Source organism: Silene latifolia, chromosome 3 (genome assembly GCF_048544455.1).
Source record: "Silene latifolia isolate original U9 population chromosome 3, ASM4854445v1, whole genome shotgun sequence".
NCBI classification, from domain to species: Eukaryota; Viridiplantae; Streptophyta; class Magnoliopsida; order Caryophyllales; family Caryophyllaceae; genus Silene; species Silene latifolia.
This window is the reverse complement of record NC_133528.1, coordinates 139836355-139856356: the sequence shown is the minus strand read 5'-3', so window position 1 is coordinate 139856356 and position 20002 is coordinate 139836355. Positions and strand designations below refer to the sequence as shown.

Here is a 20002-nt window from a genome sequence, read left to right as displayed (position 1 = left end):
CCTAAGAACTTTTGGGCCGAAGCGGTAAATACCGCTTGCTACATTTATAATCGTGTCATGATAAGGAGTATTTTAAATAAAACTCCCTATGAATCATTGCGTGGAAGAAAACCCAACATTTCATATTTTAGATGTTTTGGAAGCAAATGTTTTGTTCACAACAATGGTAAAAACAACTTGGGTAAGTTCGATCCACGTAGTGATGAAGGAGTATTTATTGGGTACTCCGATCATAGCAAGGCCTATAAAGTTTACAATAAACGAACCTTGTTAATTGAAGAAAGCATCCATGTCATTTTTGATGAATCTAGTGTGCTTGGACAGGTACAAAACATGGATAATGATGATGAGGATGAGGACGATGAATTTGAGATTGGTCTTGTTCGAAAAGACTTCGTGTTCACGGATGAAGAAGCTCCCAAAGACCGAATTGCAACGGACACGAGATCTGCGCCATCAAAGGAGAGCAACAACTCGGGGGGAACACGTAGTACTTCGATTCCTCTCTGGAAGCAACGGACCCAACGATCCGTTGCTTCTACCTCCGTAATCAAGAAAACCAAAACAGTGAGGATGAAGAACCTTCCGAGGCCAATGGAAACAATCACGTGGATCGATGCGGTGAGGGGGAACAAGAAACCTTTGTTCCAAAGAAGTGGAAACATCAAAGCTCTCATCCACTCACTAATCTCACAAGTGATCTCAACTCGGGAATTCGAACAAGATCATCCGTCAACAAACTCGCTCACCTCAATGAGTATTGTGCTCATAATGCCTTCCTATCTCAAATTGAGCCTTCAAATGTAACGATCGCCTTGATCGATGCAGACTGGTGCTTGCCATGCAAGATGAGCTCAATCAATTCAAAAGAAATGAGGTATGGCACTTAGTCCCTAGACCGCCTAATCGTACCGTCATTGGTACTAGGTGGGTCTTTCGCAACAAGCTTGATGACTCGGGAGAAATTGTAAGGAACAAGGCTAGACTAGTGGTGCAAGGTTATAACCAACAAGAGGGTATTGATTACGATGAAACCTATGCACCGGTAGCTAGACTTGAGGCCATACGATTGCTTATAGTTTTGCGGCTCACAAAGGCATTAAACTCTTCCAAATGGATGTTAAAACCGCTTTCTTAAATGGATATTTGGAAGAAGATGTCTTTGTAGAGCAACCACCGGGTTTTGAGAACAATGATTTGCCTAACCATGTTTTCAAATTAGACAAAGCTCTTTATGGTTTAAAACAAGCACCAAGATGTTGGTATGATAGATTGTCTAAATTCCTTATTGAAAATGGTTTTAAAAGAGGCTCCGTTGACAAAACATTGTTCTTGAAGCAACGATCCGATGTGAAGAACTGTTGGTTGTACAAGTATATGTTGATGACATTATATTTGGTGCAACAAATGAACTCCTTTACTTATATTTTTCGGAACTAATGAAATCGGAGTTTGAAATGAGCATGATGGGTGAGCTAGGATTCTTCCTTGGGCTCCAAATTAAGCAATCAAAGGATGGAATCATGATCCATCAACAAAAGTATATCAAAGAAATGCTTAAGAAATTTGGGATGACTAATGGTAAGCCTCATGATACACCTATGGTGGCCGGGTCCAAATTGGACAAGGATGAACTCGGTAAGAATGTTAGTGATAAGGTGTATAGAGGTATGATAGGCTCGCTTCTTTACTTGACCGCAAGTCGTCCCGACATTCTCTTTAGCGTATGTTTATGTGCTAGGTTCCAAGCAAATCCGAAAGAATCACATTTCAAAGCCGTTAAACGAATTCTTCGGTATTTGATTGGAACACAAAATCTTTACCTATGGTACCCTTTACATTGTCCTTTTGATCTTATAGGCTTTTCGGACGCGGACTATGCGGGGTGCACGGTGGATAGAAAGAGTACCTCCGGAATTGCAACGTTCTTGGGTCCTTGCTTGACTTCTTGGGCCTCAAAGAAACAAAACACGGTAGCTCTTTCTACGGCCGAAAGTGAGTACGTTAGCGCGGCACATTGTTGTTCTCAACTCCTTTGGGTAAAACAACAACTCTTGGATTTTGGTATTATTTTTGACTCCATTCCTTTAATGTGTGATAATACGAGTGCAATAAATATTTCCAAAAATCCTATTCAACACTCTAAAACCAAGCATATTGATATTCGTCACCATTTTATTCGTGATCATGTGGAAAAAGGACATATTAAACTTATCTTTTGCAAGACCGAAAATCAAATTGCCGATATCTTTACTAAGCCACTTGCAAGAGAACATTTTGAGAAATTTAGACTAGAAATTGGGTTAATTAATAGCTTGTGATTTTGAGTATGTGTTTTACAAAATTCCCTAATTGATTAAATTAAATTTGGATATATGTTATTAAGTGTTCTAAGTGCATTGACATCATGTTTGGACCAAAATTGACACCGTATTTGTGAGTCGGTAATCACTCAACCTCATATCTAAATTTACGTTTATTATATGCTACCTTGCGTTTTTATTTCGAGTAATTGAATTTGTTTAAGACGGGCCAACCACCTCTCCTACATCATTTAATGGGCCATTAAACATCATTTAACAACCCATCACCTACAACTACCCGTCCAAACTACCTAAACCCACTAACCCTCCATCTCCCAAATCCACAATTCCCTCATATCACCTACCCTAACCCACCATGGTAAAAACATCATTTAACACACCCATTAAACCCACCAAAATTACCTCCCCTGTCACATCAAAACCGTCCATATCACCAACTCCAACCATGACTCCAGTCAAAACATCCTACGCCTTCCCTCCACAAACCTCAAATACGACCCCTTCAACAAACCCAGACCCTCCTAGCCCTCAACCATCACCGAACACCACTGATCCACCATCATCCGACAACATTCCCATCGCCACAATGGTAGGAAGACGCACTCGTGGTGGTCGAAAGAAGAGTTCCACTGTTCCTAGCTCCTCCTCTGAACCGGCTACTGTTTTAGTTGAAGATGTCGAAGATGAAACCGAATTTGATTTGAACGAAAACCCATCGAAATCCGGCGAGTCTGACCCGACTCCGGCGAAAAAGAACAACAAGAGAAAAGAAAAAGCCTCCTCCTCTCAATTACCCCCAATCTCCGAAAATATTGAACAAAGTAACATTGATAATCCCATTGATGATATCCCAATTGAAAATCCGAATGAACCTACCCAGAAAAAATCGAAACCTTCAAAGAAAAAGCTTGTCTACCTTGCTCCTTCAGATCCGGTCTCCCTTACCTCGAAGTGGGATCTAGCCATTGTTTGGGCTCACCTTGAGAGTCTCGACCTCCCTACTTCCATTTACAAAAATTGTGAAAGGTTGATGAACATTAAAGCAATTCACTCTCCTCGGGTGTATAATCAAAACTGGTTCGAGCCGCCGGCTTTCCACTCTGTCCGTGATATGGTTTTAGCTCAAGGTTGGGAGAAGTTGTTGGAAATGCGTGAGCCGGTATTTGTGAGCGAAGTGATTCAATTCTTTGCAACGGTACGGGTTGATAAGTATGGAGAATTTGTTACAGCTAAGGTGAACGGTAAGCCTTTAAAACTGACTCAATCTGATTTCGCTACTGCTCTTAATATTCCTGTTGGAGGCTATGACAAACTCCCCTCCGAAACTTGGGTAGCCTTACCATATGCCTCACCTCTTAGCATTGCTCAAACCGTTTGTCCCAAAACTGGCTCCCCCGGACCCGTGAGCAACACCCAAATCCCACCTCCTCTTCGAATCATTTTTAACATGTTGTGTCGCTCAATTTATCCTTCGGGTGATAGAGGAAAACTCACCATTGCCTTACAATATTTGATCTATCACATTGCTACCCACAAGAAGGTGAACCTAGTTGGGCTAATGTTTAAACGTTTTAACCTTATCTCGACCAAGCTTCGTCGACCTTCTTCTAGCTTGATTCATTTACCCTATGGAATGTGGTTATCGGTTGTGCTCAAGGCACACGGGGTTTTAGTGAATACTAGCTTGGGTTCGTTGGATATGTGTGATACCATGAGTGATGGCCAAATGGGGAAGATGTTGATCAAAATTGAGAATGATGAGTTAATTGCTGTGAGAATTAAGAAGGACCCGGAAGTTGGGTCATCAAGTCAAGGTAACTCGGGTAATATGCGGGACGTGCTTAATGCTGTGGCTGAGTTGGGTGCGTGGATTAGGGAAGATGCTCGCCAAAAGGACTTGGCTATTTCGGCCCTTGCCTCTACTTTGGACCTCATTCGTGGAGAGGTGGATATTATTTCCACTCTTGTGTCCACAAAAGAGGTTGGTGAAGATGCTAATGTGGATGATGATCCGTTGGGTAGTGGCTCGGATGGTGAACAAGCCTCCTCTCCTTAGCCTTTCCATTCCCTCTCGGCCCTTTAACCTTTTACCCGTATCCCTTCATTTTGTTCCACCCTTGGTTGTGCCTTTCTAAGACTATGTTTTATTGCTTGTTATTTTGAACAATTGGTGGTGTACTTTAAACTCTATTTAGCTTTGTTGAACCTTGATTAGCCTATGCTTAATCTTTGTTTATGTTGACCTTGTTACCTTGTCACATCTACATGTGTCTTTTTGTGTTTTCTTATGAAAAATCTGCACTCTAATGCTTGTGACATCCCTATCCTTTTGATGATGTCAAGAGGGGGAAAAGGTAAACTCATGCTTTGAATCTCTTTGCTCATTGATTAAACTAATGGCTTGTCTAACCTTCTTAGCTTGATTCTTGTTTGAGGCAATGTAAAATTGTCTTGATAGTTTGATTCTAGTTTTTGCCCTTGGTAAGGTAATATTGTCCCTTCTCTATCATTTGATCTTACTTGTTAAAAATCTTGAATCAAGGTGTTTACATTGCTTATACATTCGTTTGGGGCTTGTCATCATCAAAGGGGGAATTTGTTGGGTTCCTTATGTTGATGATAACATGCCCATTTGATTTGTGTTATCTTAGTTTACCTTTTCAGGATTAATGATGTAATCAAGCTTGGATTAAGAAGTGTTGAAGTTGTTACTAATCCCATTGTAATTAGTCATGTGTCATCTAATGTACAAGTGAGAAAGTTAAGTATAGCAGAGTAATAGAAACATCCAGGATGATCGTTGCTTTAACACGCATACAAATGGTGAGTGGACTTTGCCACAACTCGTAGAAACTTGAAGCTTCTTTTTTCTTTCAAATGCTTTCACGTGACTTATATTTTCAAAGATAAAAATCTGATTTTATTAAGGAGGTAGTATTCTTTAAAGAGTGGTTTGAATTATTCAAAATGTTTCCTCTTTATGCAAATTCAATCCTTTGGTTTTTAAGAAAACAAAAATTGCTTTTTGCCATTTTGGTGCTAACTTGTCATCATGTGACTTGTCTCACATCCTTTGTTTTTCTGAAAAAGCATGAGCATTTAAGGTTGTCTTTCAAACCTTCTTTCTCTATTCCTTCCTTTGCAAAAGACTCCTTTTTGGTGCAAGTTATTAGGTGGTTGCTATTGTCCTTCACATGTGAGGTCTTTGACCCTTCAAAACCCTAGCAACCCCTTCACTCACCTCCTCTATATAAACCGTGCATCCTCCTCATTAAATCCTCAAGACTTTCTGAATTAATTCTTTCATGTTTTGCAAAGTGTTTTTAAAAGATTAAAATCGTGTCTCTTGCAAAATCGTTTTAAAGTCTTCAAGTGTCTTTCAGTTTCTACAGTCGTGGCCACTGTTGCTTCTCTATACTAAACTCTCTTGCTTAAAAGTGTTGATCTTGTAAAAGTTGTCCACCTCTATTCTTTGTTAAGAATGTGCTAGTGGAAACTTGATCCTTTACATTTTAAGTGTGTTAGAAGAGTTTAGGACGGAGTAGTCTTTTACTCTTGACAACCGGAGTAGGTTGTGAGTTGGCAACCGGAGTAGGTTGTGAGTATTGAGTTCTAGGACGGAGTAGTCCTTTAACTCTTGGCAATCGGAGTAGATTGCGAGTTAGCTTGTCATAGAACGGAGTAGTTCTTGTACTAGCTTTGCAACCGGAGTAGGTTGGCGTCTTTTATTACAAGGGTCTTTTAGTTTTCGGAGTAGATCACTAAAGGAAAGTAATAAAAAGTAGATTGGACGTAGGCACTTGAGTTTCTTGCCGAACCAATTCAAAATCTCGTGTTCAAGTGCTTATTTTATTTCCGCTTCTTTATACTTTGTTTGTTTGTTTTTGTTTCGCTCAAACTTAGAAGTAATGATTCATCATCTTTGTCGCATTTGATCTGCATCATACTTCACAAACTGAGACAAATAGATACAGTCAGAACGATTGTTGCTTTCATACTTCAGCAAACATTCATCGTGATACTTGTTCAATCTTTCAATATTATTCAAAGTATCCTCAAATCTCTTTTGTTCACTTAACTTACTTTAATCCAATAAAGTTGAAGTTAAAATTTTTAAAAGAGTACCTAATTCACCCCCTCCTAGGTACTTGAATCCATAAACTCAACACATAAACGATAAAACCAGGTGGTCCAATCGTGTTGAGGGAGACGCGTATGATAAGCGTAGAGACGTTGTGACTAGGCTTAATTATTCACGTACTTAGCAAGTAGCTAGCTACAACAACGACTAATTATACTTTAATTTAATAATGTAATTAGCCATGTGATTCATATGAGTGTGCCTCAAAATATTAATTATATATATTAGCTTTATTTTTGTCCTTTGTTTACTTCTAATTTTGACGTAAGAAAGCTTGAGGAGACTAACTATGGTTAATGTCTCTTATTATTGAAGATATTTAAACCGGCAAAATAAAAATGAATTATCAATTAACCTCAACAAAAATTATTTTGTAGTATCAAATTAAAAAGCTAAATAGATTACTAAGATAAAATAAAAAGTGTTTTAATTTTTGTCTTTTATGTTAATAATCTAAATGTAATAAGATACGCAAAATATTCTCACTCATTATGTTAAAATTGTTTAATTTGTACCCTTCACGTTAATATCTCATGCAAATATCTTATAAATCTCTTCATATTTAGATTATTAATATGTGCTCTTAAAATACACGTTAAAAAAACGCTTTTTTTTTCCTAACAAAATGAGGTAATGTTGTTGTCATTGAGATGTCTTTGTATGCTTAAACCCAACATGCACATATAAAATTATAATATAACGCGAAATCCATAATTCAGGGCTAACTGTTTACTAGCTAGCTAATCATCTCATTATTAAAACCCTTTTCACATTTTAACAAATCCCACCATAAATTTGCAACAGTCGTGCATAATTGTAGCTTAATCATACTCTCACTCTTCTCTCTTTCTCATCTCTCTTCTATAATCTCTTTGAACATAATTAACAAGCTTAATTTCGTGATCATCATTACTAATTATGGAAGCTGTTTCAATGCTCACAGGCTACACAGATCTGGTATGAAATTAAGACGATCTTATACTGTGAAACAGTTTCCTTTTTGTTTAAAAAACTATCACATAGAGTAAGACCGTCTAGTGCAATAATTACTGGAATTATAATCTGCACAAGTAGGGTTTGATAATTTAGCCTAGATTAGTGTGTTATATTTCCAAATTGCAACATTATTTGATAGATAATGTCAACTATTCTAAAATAATCATCATTAATTAGACATTAATTATACTCGTTTGATAAATGAAATAAAATCCTATCAAGATCTTTATGATCTGCCAACTCAACACTAGTTAGTGGGTAATTTGATGAATAATTCCCGGGATTTTGTACAACATGATCATGTACATAATTGTGATTATAAATTTATAAATACAATTAGAGAGAAATGATTAGTTGTATAATATGATAGTAATAATTTCTTTAAGGATAATAATAGGGTGTCACCAGATGGTACCCAATCTCGGTATCTCCTTCTCTATATATATGAGTGTAGTTAGCTACCTAATCATAGATACAACTTTTGAGTTTTAAACACATAGTTTGAGAAAAAACAAATTTCATTGAAATAACATTGTTTTTTTGTAGGGTTTAATGGAGGATCTTAGCTTCATTCATCAATTCAACTCAATTGAAGACTTATTCATGCAACCAATTTTACCTACATATAACAACCACCATGGTTTCCATCAACAATCTTACAATAACAACAACAATATCAACCAAGTTCTTAGTTGCAAAAGATCATTACATGAAGCTAATCTCACATGTTTCGAAAAACCCATTTTGAAACAATTGAAGACAAATGATGGGAGTTCATACAAGTCTAGTATGTTGTCATTTGGCAGTTATTCAAGCAACGACGACAACAACAACAGCAACAACTCGAATTATCTTGTTAAGCCTAAAGAAGAGGCTATCGCGGTGTCTAGTGTTACTTTTGCTAATGAGATGTTGTCTTCTGAAGTGTCAATTGACAAAGAAAGTTATATAATTGGTACCCCTCAAGTTGCTAGGAAAAATTGTAGCACTTCTTCTCCTAGCTTGGCTTCTAATAAGGAACATGTTCTTGCTGAGAGGAGACGTCGAGAGAAACTTAGCCAACAGTTCATTGCTTTATCAGCTATCATTCCTGGACTCAAGAAGGTACATACACATATGTTTTCACTTCCTATCTTTTATTTTGTTTAGCTCATCATCATATAATTTTATTAAATGTTATTATATTCGTAGATTAAATAGACACATGTACGTTTATATGTCAACTAGCTTAACTGGTAAAATCAATCAGTGTGATACAAACGACCAAGGTTTTAGGTTATAATTTTTCAATTTTAGCTAATAAAAGGGTGATACTTTTTTGGATATTTTTTGAAGTTATTAATTGTATAATAAGGAAGTGACTTTAATTTGTGAACAGATGGACAAGGCTTCGGTGCTAGGAGACGCAATAAGATATGTTAAACAATTGCAAGCGAAAGCGAATACACTTGAAGAGGAAGTAAAGAAGAAATCATGTGAATCAGCCGTGTTTGTGAAGAAAACATGGGTCATTGATGATGATGAACAATGTTTAGCTCAAGCAAGCTCCTCCGGTGGTGGTTCATGTGACGGTCCATACCCTGAAATCGAAGCCAAGTTTTCCGATAAAGATGTTCTTATAAGAGTCCATTGTGAGAAGAAGAATGGTACCATCGAGAAACTTATATCTCAAGTTGTGGAGCTCCATCTTGAGATGGTAAATAGTAGTGCTTTGGCTTTTGGAGGTTCATCTCTTGATGTAACTATCATTGCTAAGGTAATTTTCCTTAATTCACTCAATTTTTCGAATTAATGACAACAAAACCTATGCTTTTAGTTCTATGTGATTAAGCTAGAACAACTTCTTACCAGTTGACTGGTAAAGTCATAGTGAAATACGGAGTAATATTTAAAATCTCGTTAAAAAACCTCGACTCCAAAACCGTTTTTCATCTCCATTTACACCAAAGATGTAAACTACACTAATCACTTGGATGTTGATGGTAACTAACCTAGCCCTAATAATAACAGATACTAAACACAAATTAAGAAAGTATTAATTAAAATGTGAAGTTTCATTTTCTTTTGCAGATGAAGTATGAGTTTAATATGACAGCCAAAGATCTAGTAAGACATTTGCGTGCTGCCCTCAAGAGTTTGATATGATCATCTTCTTTGCGACAACCGAAGTTAATTAGTACGTGATTAAGCATTTGTCAAGCATCCATGGATGTCCACTTTAATTAATTAGGGTGTAAATACTCCATCTTTATCTAAAATACCCTTAATTAGGCGTTAGCTATACATAAATATATAGCCTATTTTCTCTAGGGGTTCATTTTGCAAGAGGGTTTTTTTTTCTAAGTTTTTTATATGGTCTCTAGTAGACCATGTTTACGTTAATTACCCTCTTGTTATTAGAAATGGCCTAGAGTTTAATTTTGGCGTATGTCCTAATCAGGGAATGATTATCATATTGTAATTTTTAAAATTTTCTGCCTTTTTTTTAGTGTATGGAGTGCCAAATAATTTTTTTGTATTCCGTTCACGATGTCAATTAAATTGTATAAATCCAGATAAATGTAAACTATTGATCGGAATCAAGAGAGTAGGGTATGTTATATGGTTTGGTAATGATAATGAACAATCGCTCTATGCCTATGAATATTGTTGTGACTTGTGAGATTGATGCACAAATTATTAAAATAATTAGTGAGCTTTCAGGTTATAATCAGTTATTCTAAGCTAGGTTTCTATATGCGACCTTGAGTTTTATGTCCCACGCGTCAAGTCGTCATTGTGCTCTTCAAATGCAAAAATTAAAAGCTAGTGATTGAGTAATATATAAGTATTCTTTGTTAGGGAATTTAATTAATAGTAAAGAAATGATTAAAACGAAAGGAGTAAAAATGTATTGATCTCGTTTTTAAAAAAAAAAAAGAACAAAGAAAAAAATAGAGAGTACTTAAACTAGTGTGATTCCGTTGACCCAAACAAGCCGATAGTCCGATAACCCCATTTGTAACTAATACTGATGCGTGCCTTTTTGACGTATTTATTTACATATTCGGCACGCATTTTTATAAGTTTAATTGTTTATTTCACTCGTTTTTCCTCCCGTATTTGCTACTTTGGTGCGTTTCGTGCTCCATGTAGGTTCGAGACACACTTATACATTTACAAGCCAAATCCGTTTAACAATGGAATAAGAAAGGAGTTAGAAGAGTTTCAGACAAGTTTGACAAGGCGAGAATGGATTTTTGTTTACTTGGTATGCATGCTTGAGGAGATAATCAACTTCAATTTTGTGCCCAATGCTCATGTCGCCCGACTTAGAGGTTATGTCGTCCGACATGTTTGCCAAGTAGAGCGACCAATACTCCCTGTGGTCGACACAACAACAATCACAAAGCAGCGATCATAAAGAAGAGCAGCATGTGTCGGCCGACTTATGACTATGTGTCGTCCGACTTATGACTCGATGTCGGTCGACCACCATGTATTTTTTGGTAGACACAGTGGAGAGCCAAAGCACGACATCAGCCTTATGTCTACCGACTTCAGATTTGTGTCGGTCGACTTTAGTCTATCTTTCGCTAGACTTCCTCCATATTGTCGACAAGTTATCTTATTTTATTTCTTTTATTTGGGCTTTACTATAAAAAGCATCGGGGTAATCCCAAAATCGGTTACGCTATTATTATTCATTAGACTTTTCTCTCAAGAACTTTTAGCAAGAAAAACTCCATTAGCTTTCAGATCTAGAATTCCTTGCACTCAAATCTTACGGTACTTTGTTAATCTTTCTTCATTAATTAATTTATTTAGTTTCAATCAATTATTAACATTTTTCATATTCTTTTATGTTTACAATTATGTCTTCTATTATTATAATTGCTATTGTTTCCGTTAGTATGCATAGCTAAACTTCTCATCTAGGGAGAAGGGGGATCTAGGTTGTTAGAAAAGGTGTTATTATGAATTGATTGTTAAATTGCTCTTAATTGTTGTTTGATTATCGTATTACTTCTAATTAGTTAATTACTGATCAGAATTGATTAATTAGTTTTGCACAAACTAGGATTATCACCGACCGGGTTAAGACTAGTATAGGCCATGGTAATTGAATAGAGATAATTTAATGATAGCGATCGCATGTTAAATTAGATCTAAAAGAAATATTGAATCGACTGATCATATGACTTTCAACAATATAAATTGCTCAATCAATGAATTAAATTCTACCCTTTGATGACTACCTAGTGAACCCGAATCCCTAGACTCTTTAATATTATTGTTATTTGTCTTTTAATTACTTGCAATTAGCTGTTTGCATACAAACAATCAAAACCCCCACAGTTGGTTACTTTAAGACAGATTTAAATATAAACAAACTAGATAATCACCGCCTCCCTGTGGATTCGACCCTGACTTACCGCTAGCTATTTTGTTAGTAGTAGTTTAGGTTTACTTTGATTAAGGCAAACGACTGAAAACAACCTTATCAAATTTGGCGCCGTTCTTGGGAGGCAACAATTGTTCTGTTTGTTTCTTTTATTTTTGTCTTTTGTTTCGAGGAACTTCGGTTCCTTGAGACGATTTTATCTTTTCTTGTTGTTTTCGTGTATGCCCAGGTCTAACAGGTTAGAGATCCTACCGTTTGATCCCGAGCCAGAAAAGACTTTTCGCTACAGACGAAAATTTCAAAGAGAAGTAAGTCAAGTGGAAGACTTGAGTACACTTGACTACGAGCGGTATACTTTCGCAGTAGACTCGTCCTTAGAAGAGGACACACTTATTTCTGCAACTGTGACTTCTACAACACCAAAGATGCCTACATTAGCAAGTCACTCCGAACCCACGGTTGATTCTATTCCTAAAGGCTTCAAGCTCCCTACCGCTGATAAGGGAACTTTTGAGATCAAGCCTTCTTACATAAGTTTGATAGAGAGGAATTTATTTGGAGGAAAAGCAGGAGAGGACCCCGCAAAACATATGGAGAAATTCGTTAGTTATTGATGTTCTATTCCTTTAACAGCTGGGGTGTCTCAAGATCAGGTCAAGCAAACTCTCTTCCCTTTCTCTTTGAGAGATGATGCAGCTGAGTGGTTAAGGGACTTAGACATGGAGACTGACGCAATTACCAACTGGACTTCATTGGCTCTTGTATTCTACAAGAGGTATTTTCCACCACAGAAAACCAATGCTCTTAGAAGTCAAATTACATGTTTTAAACAGGGTCCTACTGAGGATTTTAATGAAGCTTGGATACGGTTCAAAAGACTAGTGCGGTCCGTCCCTCACCATGGTTTCGAAATTTGGTTCCTTTGCAACCAGTTTTACAACGGGTTATATGATGATCATAGAGCCTTGCTTGACTCAGCTGCTAATGGGAGATTCCAAGATAATACTAATGACGGTAATGCTTGGAAGTTGATTGATCAGATAGCTACTCACACAGCTGAGTATGGTAATCCCAGAGGAAGTAAGAGAGGAAGTGGCTCAGATAATGCGGTCGCAGAACAGTTGGAGGCCATACTTGCTCAAATAGCCGAATTGAAGACTACTCAGTCTTTGGGAAAGCAAGAGATGATTCATATGGTTCAACAAGAGGTGTCCTGCGAGAGATGTGGGATAGATGGCCACACTGCGGCCAAATGTATGAGTACTATTGAGCAAGTTCATGCCTTCCAATCTTTCAAGCAAGGTACACCATATTCTAACTTCTTTCAAGCTCCTCAACAAGGTACCTATATTATCCCTCCAAACCGTGGTAATCAACCACAAGGAGGTTATCAAAGGCCAAATCAAGGAGGTTTTCAACAATTTCAACCTCCTCCTCAAGCTCCAAGTAATGAGGTGTCGGAGTTAAAAGCTCTTTTGCAACAAACTTTGATGATGCAACAAAAGCAAACGGCTCAAATCTCCGAACTTATGGCTCATAATAAGATGTTGGATACTCAAGTTGCTCAAATGGCGGCTCAAAATCCATCAAAACAGTCCGGCCTTCCTCCTCAAGGTAAACAAGCACATGAGCATGTTAATTCTATTTCTTTGAGGAGCGGTACTTCTTATAAAGGTCCGGACATGCCCACTAATGAAGATGAGGTTCCCTACATGCATCCTAAGGGATTGGGAAATTTGGAGCGAAGTGACGATGAAAAAGAAACTTGCAAAGATGAAACACGAGATTTGACGAAAAGCAAAAAGACGGAGCAAAGCCAGGTTCCTCGATTGAGTAGACACGGGCTCGATCGAGGATCTTCCTTACTCGATCGAGTGCACCCCGGGCTCGATCGAGGCACCTCTGTAACTGAAGTTGATATTTCCAAACGTACTCCTAATGCAAAAGAAGCCGAGCCAATTAAAATTCAACTACCTTTTCCTCAAAGATTGCAGAAATCCAAACTTGAGCAACAGTTTGGAAGGTTTATGGAGGTAGTAAAGAATCTTCAAGTGACAGTGCCATTCTTTGAATTGGTAACTCAAGTGCTGGCGTATGCTAAATTTTTAAGAGAAATCTTATCAAAGAAGCGGTCTTTTGATGAAGTGGAGACAGTAGCATTTACTCAGGAGTGCGCGGCCGCATTACAAGCTAACTCACCACCAAAGCTTAAGGATCCAGGGAGTTTTTCTATTCCTTGTCATATTGGTAGTATAGCTATTGATAGAGCCCTTTGTGATTTAGGGGCTAGTGTTAGTGTCATGCCGTATTCAATTTGCAAAAAGTTAAATATGGGTCAACTCCGTATTACTAATATGACCTTACAAATGGCCGACAGATCTTTAAAGAAACCTATGGGTGTCTTAGAGGATGTGCCCGTTAGAGTAGGGAAGTATTTCATTCCAGTTGACTTTATTGTTATGGATATGGCTGAGGACTCTCAAGTACCCATCATTCTTGGTAGACCATTCCTTCACACTGCAGGAGCGCTCATAGATGTTAGGGATGGTAGTCTGACACTAAGAGTTGGGGATGACACTATTAGATTTGTTCTTGATAATGCTTTAAAACGTCCTCCTGATTTAAAAGCTTCTTGTCATATGATTAATGCTCTTGATCCTACTTTTGACGATTGCCTTGCTTTATGTTTTGACATAAATCCACATGACGCCCCTGCTGCTGCGTCATATCCATGGAGCAAGGAAGTGGATGAGATAGAGAAGCTTATTTATGGAGAAGATCCTCCTCCTGAGATGGTTTACAGCTATGATGAGAATGTTGATATAAAAGCTAAGTTGGAGGCTTTGGAAGCTGAAATTTTCAGAGAGGAGCTAGTTAGAGTTTTTGATGAAGCTTCTATAACAGACGAAGTGCCTTATCTCCTTCCTCAAGAGGATGACCTGAAGAACCATGACCATTGCTCTTATTTTACATTAGATTTTGAGTTTGATGAGCCAGGACATTTTACATTGTTTTTATTCTTTGCTTGGACTTTTTATTGGTGCCACTTATGTTTGTGTGTAGCACATGCGCTACTTTTTGATTTACTGTTACGAGCTTTAACTTGTATTGATTATGACTTGTGTGCGCATTTATTTTAAATGCAGGAAATCTGGTCGACAGGAAGGTTCCTCGATCGAGTGTCATGGGGCTCGATCGAGTCACCTTGTCTTTTGGGTCAATAATGTAGCCAGACGATGATAGGGTGCAGGTGATGATTAGCGGCAGCGGCCGCGACTTCCCCTTCGTTGTTGCTGGTTTGGGGAGGTCCTTTGTGATGTTCTGAGTTCTATTCTTCCTGTTTTCTTCATTTGCATCCATCTTGTTGGTATATCCCTTACCCCTATATTTTGCTGCTATTGTTGTTTGCTGAATACAATGAGGGCATTGTATGATTTGGTTTGGGGAGGGTATACATATGTCTGTTTGCATCCATAGGCATGTTTCTTGCATTTCCGCATTCAGATCTAAAAAAAATTAAAAAATTAAAATTAAAAAAAAAATCCAAAAACATGTTTTTCATTTCGTGTGCATTTAGATAGAGTCTTAGGTAGAGTCGGAGTGGCTATATAACAATGATGACACTGCATTTATACTTTAACTCGTGTAAGCCTTGCATTCTGTACACCCTATTTTGAGAAATTCATTTGCATAGTCTACGAGTTTTTGATAATTTCTACCAAACGAATAGACTTGACCTAAATGTTGGCAAACTACATATACATTCTAAGGTTTAGAGCTTTATAAACTGGTGACATTCATGACCGGTTTCATTTAGGATGTGAGTAGTTACTCCTTGCATAACATGTAATATCAAATGCATAAGTATGAAATTCAATTGCTTTTTGCCTACATACATTCGGGTTGGTGGCCGGTGTCACATGTGGAAGAGTGCTTACATTTTCCCCTTCTTTCATTACTACCCATGAGCTTCACATAGCCAAATTGACTTGTTTTGACTCCTTAACTACAATCCAAACTTAAGCCTACCCTAGTCAAGCTAGTTAGTAGTTATTGTTGGTATGTTGTTATTTGTCATTTGGTTTTACTTCGAAAAGGAGATGTCGTTAGTATGAATGAGGAGGAGGCCCGAATGAAAAATGATGAAAAATGAAAAAAAAGAAAGAAAAAAGTCGTGAAAAAAAAAAGAAAGAGAAAGAAAAAAGAGATTTGAAAAATGAAAATAGAAGGTTGGTAATTTATGAATAATTCACTCCTATGCTATATCTTTATCCTATGAGGAGTTGATGTTATATTTGGTTAAGTGAGTTGAATGCTAATTTTGGCATTTGTGCTTAAATTTTTGAGATGGATTAGAAGTGAAATGTAATCACTTGGTGCTGTTTAGGTGCTAGCTTGACGCTTTACCTACACATATCCCAAATTGTTTTGCCCCTTCTTACCCATTACCTCACTTTTCCAAATTATTGTGAGTGCTCGACATGTGATAGGACCAGATTGGTTGGAGTGTATGTGTACGGTAGCTAGAATTGTCTATCATATTAGATTGCATGCATGTTTATGTGGGTTGTAGTTTAGGTGAGCGACTATTATTCTCTTTCTCTCTTACAAAATATATACTCGCCCTTTGCTTAAATGAGAGAAGAGTGACCCGTGAGAGTCCGACATAGATGGTCTTGCAAGGTCGACGGTTTGGTAGTCTTTGGTCATTAAATTAACTCGTTTGCATTTGAATTTTTGTGCCTTAGCTTTTGAATTTATTATTAAGCAAGGGTGTATTTTTGCATTAAATTGGTTTAATGATCTTTTGTATAGCTAGCTCTGAGTTGTATGCCGCTCTATTAGTCCCCTATTATGTTTTGTGTTTATTGCTTGCTTGGGGACAAGCAAGGGTTTGGTTTGGGGAGGTTTGATGCGTGCCTTTTTGACGTATTTATTTACATATTCGGCACGCATTTTTATAAGTTTAATTGTTTATTTCACTCGTTTTTCCTCCCGTATTTGCTACTTTGGTGCGTTTCATGCTCCATGTAGGTTCGAGACACACTTATACATTTACAAGCCAAATCCGTTTAACAATGGAATAAGAAAGGAGTTAGAAGAGTTTCAGACAAGTTTGACAAGGCGAGAATGGATTTTTGTTTACTTGGTATGCATGCTTGAGGAGATAATCAACTTCAATTTTGTGCCCAATGCTCATGTCGCCCGACTTAGAGGTTATGTCGTCCGACATGTTTGCCAAGTAGAGCGACCAATACTCCCCGTGGTCGACACAAAGAACAATCACAAAGCGGATCATAAAGAAGAGCGATGTGCCGGCCGACTTATGACTATGTGTCGTCCGACTTATGACTCGATGTCAGTCGACCACCATGTATTTTTTGGTAGACACAGTGGAGAGCCAAAGCACGACATCAGCCTTATGTCTACCGACTTCAGATTTGTGTCGGTCGACTTTAGTCTATCTTTCGCTAGACTTCCTCCATATTGTCGACAAGTTATCTTATTTTATTTCTTTTATTTGGGCTTTACAATAAAAAGCATCAGGGTAATCCCAAAATCAGGTTACGCTATTATTATTCAGTTAGACTTTTCTCTCAAGAACTTTTAGCAGAAAAAACTCCATTAGCTTTCAGATCTAGAATTCCTTGCACTCAAATCTTACGGTACTTTGTTAATCTTTCTTCATTAATTAATTTATTTAGTTTCAATCAATTATTAACATTTTTCATATTCTTTTATGTTTACAATTATGTCTTCTATTATTATAATTGCTATTGTTTCCGTTAGTATGCATAGCTAAACTTCTCATCTAGGGAGAAGGGGGATCTAGGTTGTTAGAAAAGGGGTTATTATGAATTGATTGTTAAATTGCTCTTAATTGTTGTTTGATTATCGTATTATTTCTAATTAGTTAATTACTGATCAGAATTGATTAATTAGTCTTGCACAAACTAGGATTATCACCGACCGGGTTAAGACTAGTATAGGCCATGGTAATTGAATAGAGATAATTTAATGATAGCGATCGCATGTTAAATTAGATCTAAAAGAAATATTGAATCGACTGATCATATGACTTTCAACAATATAAATTGCTCAATCAATGAATTAAATTCTACCCTTTGATGACTACCTAGTGAACCCGAATCCCTAGACTCACAGTTGGTTACTTTAAGACAGATTTAAATATAAACAAACTAGATAATCACCGCCTCCCTGTGGATTCGACCCTGACTTACCGCTAGCTATTTTGTTAGTAGTAGTTTAGGTTTACTTTGATTAAGGCAAACGACTGAAAACAACCTTATCAAATACAATGCCCTCTTATTCACTATTAAGTTTCTCATTGACGACGTTCTGAATCGGAGTTAAAATTTACAAAGTTTGACCACAGATTTTTTTTTACATGTATATTCACATTTTAATACGACAATGAAATCTTTCATGCAACAAAAATAATCATACATAATTGTAAAAAGAAAATAGGATTAAAACTTTTTGAAAACCTCAAAAAGCCATCCAAATTGATCTGTCTATTGATAACTGAAATTTTTGGTTAATAATACACCCAAAACCCAAAATAACTCAAACCCTAAATAACCAGCCTACAAATTAAACACCAGCAAAATGTGTGACACACCCGAAATAACTGATCCGGACAACTATCCTGTTTACCGGGTCAAATTCTACACTCAAGTTGATAAGGAAGGGTGGAATTTAAAACAAATATTTATACTTAAAACTCCTAAACATTATATTTACTCCGTATAATATCGCGTATGAATAGGGTACATAATGCGGCTGCACTCGTTGTCATAGCTGGTATTGGCTGTATTATTCTTCTAAATTTCTAATGCATTTTATATATTGTTACGATCTACAAGAAACATCTAAATCTAATCAAATGTATATGTGCCTGTTAACATTCTGACATTATCTCAAGGGCTTAGCTCTTATCTTAAGTACGTGACCTAAACTATCTCAGCAAGATTCCACGTTGACCATCTCCACTAATTGCAAGGTTAATCATTGACGTGAATGCATGGAGGATGCAACCACATCTAGTCTAGATCTAAATTAAAATCAAATTAATTAATGAGAATATCATGCAAATCTATTTTTATTAGGCTTATTAATGTGTGTCCTTATGAATTATGCCTTATGGTACACGTTAAAAAAACCGTTATACCTAAGTATCGCATGTTAACAAGGACGAAGATAAGTGTGCCCAGTTTATGCAAAGTGTAAATCTACTCCTTAATTTGATGAGAAAATAATTGCATAATTTATAAATTAGGCGAAGAAAAATGTCACCTTCATTCATTTGTAATATTTAGAATAATTATTTGTGTAAACACCTAGTTTTTCTCATACAATGTGTATATATTAGGCCAAGAAATTAATTGGCTTACTAGTTACTAATAATACTCCGTATTTTACCTTAAGAATGCTTTTGTGTATTATCATCATCATGGGTTAACTTAGCTAGTTGACGTATACATTAGAACTTGTATTGTCACCTACATAACAAGCAACAATGTCAACCCGCATAACTGCTAAAGTTGAGGTGGTACTCATAATCTAGGTTCAAATTTCAAACCCCATCAATATCAAAATCCTTTTTTAACTCAATAGCTCCTTTTACCCAAAAATAACCTACATAAAAAGCATATTATTCGGTATATTTTTGCCATTTTACTGTTGAACTACAATTTTTCTAACTAAGATGGAACCGAATATCCAACTTTGGTAGTACATATCATTCAAACAATGAAAAAAAAAAAAAACACCACCAAGATAACAAAAATTGAATGCACGAGTGTAAGGTATAGGGAATCTGGTCAAGATGACATGATCATATTCTTCTTGACTGAATAATGCATGGGTTGTTCTAGCTGTTATTATGAAAATAATAATACGACCAACAAGAATTTAGTTAAATCTCAGAAGATCAAACTCCGATCTCTTTATCCGCCAACTTCTTGTCTTATTACTCGTTAGAGACGGACTTATCTTAAAAATTTTATACTCGTAACTACTAGTAGAGGACGTTGTTCCACATAAAATATGAATATTTTAGTTTAATTTTTCTTTATGTTACGCTATTATATTATTAGTTCGCCATTTTATAATTTTGGATGTACTAACCTTGGC

General features: G+C 36.7%; 1 protein-coding gene across 1 annotated transcript; it reads left to right on the top strand.

Moving 5' to 3' along the window:
- The first annotated feature begins 7383 nt into the window (after window positions 1–7383).
- Window positions 7384–9895, top strand: LOC141649799 (transcription factor bHLH19-like). The gene is made up of 4 exons (XM_074458477.1): window positions 7384–7422; window positions 8008–8565; window positions 8840–9217; window positions 9532–9895. Exons 1-4 carry the CDS (start codon window positions 7384–7386, stop codon window positions 9604–9606), a joined length of 1050 nt encoding a protein of 349 aa, XP_074314578.1. The 3' UTR covers window positions 9607–9895.
- The last annotated feature ends 10107 nt before the right edge of the window (window positions 9896–20002 follow it).

Excerpts from the sequence above, each read along its gene's own strand:
- LOC141649799 (XM_074458477.1), top strand. The coding sequence starts at position 7,384 with ATGGAAGCTGTTTCAATGCTCACAGGCTACACAGATCTG. Across the intron at positions 7,423-8,007 it reads TCACAGGCTACACAGATCTG|GGTTTAATGGAGGATCTTAG; the intron begins GTATGAAATTAA and ends GTTTTTTTGTAG. Across the intron at positions 9,218-9,531 it reads ATGTAACTATCATTGCTAAG|ATGAAGTATGAGTTTAATAT; the intron begins GTAATTTTCCTT and ends TTTCTTTTGCAG.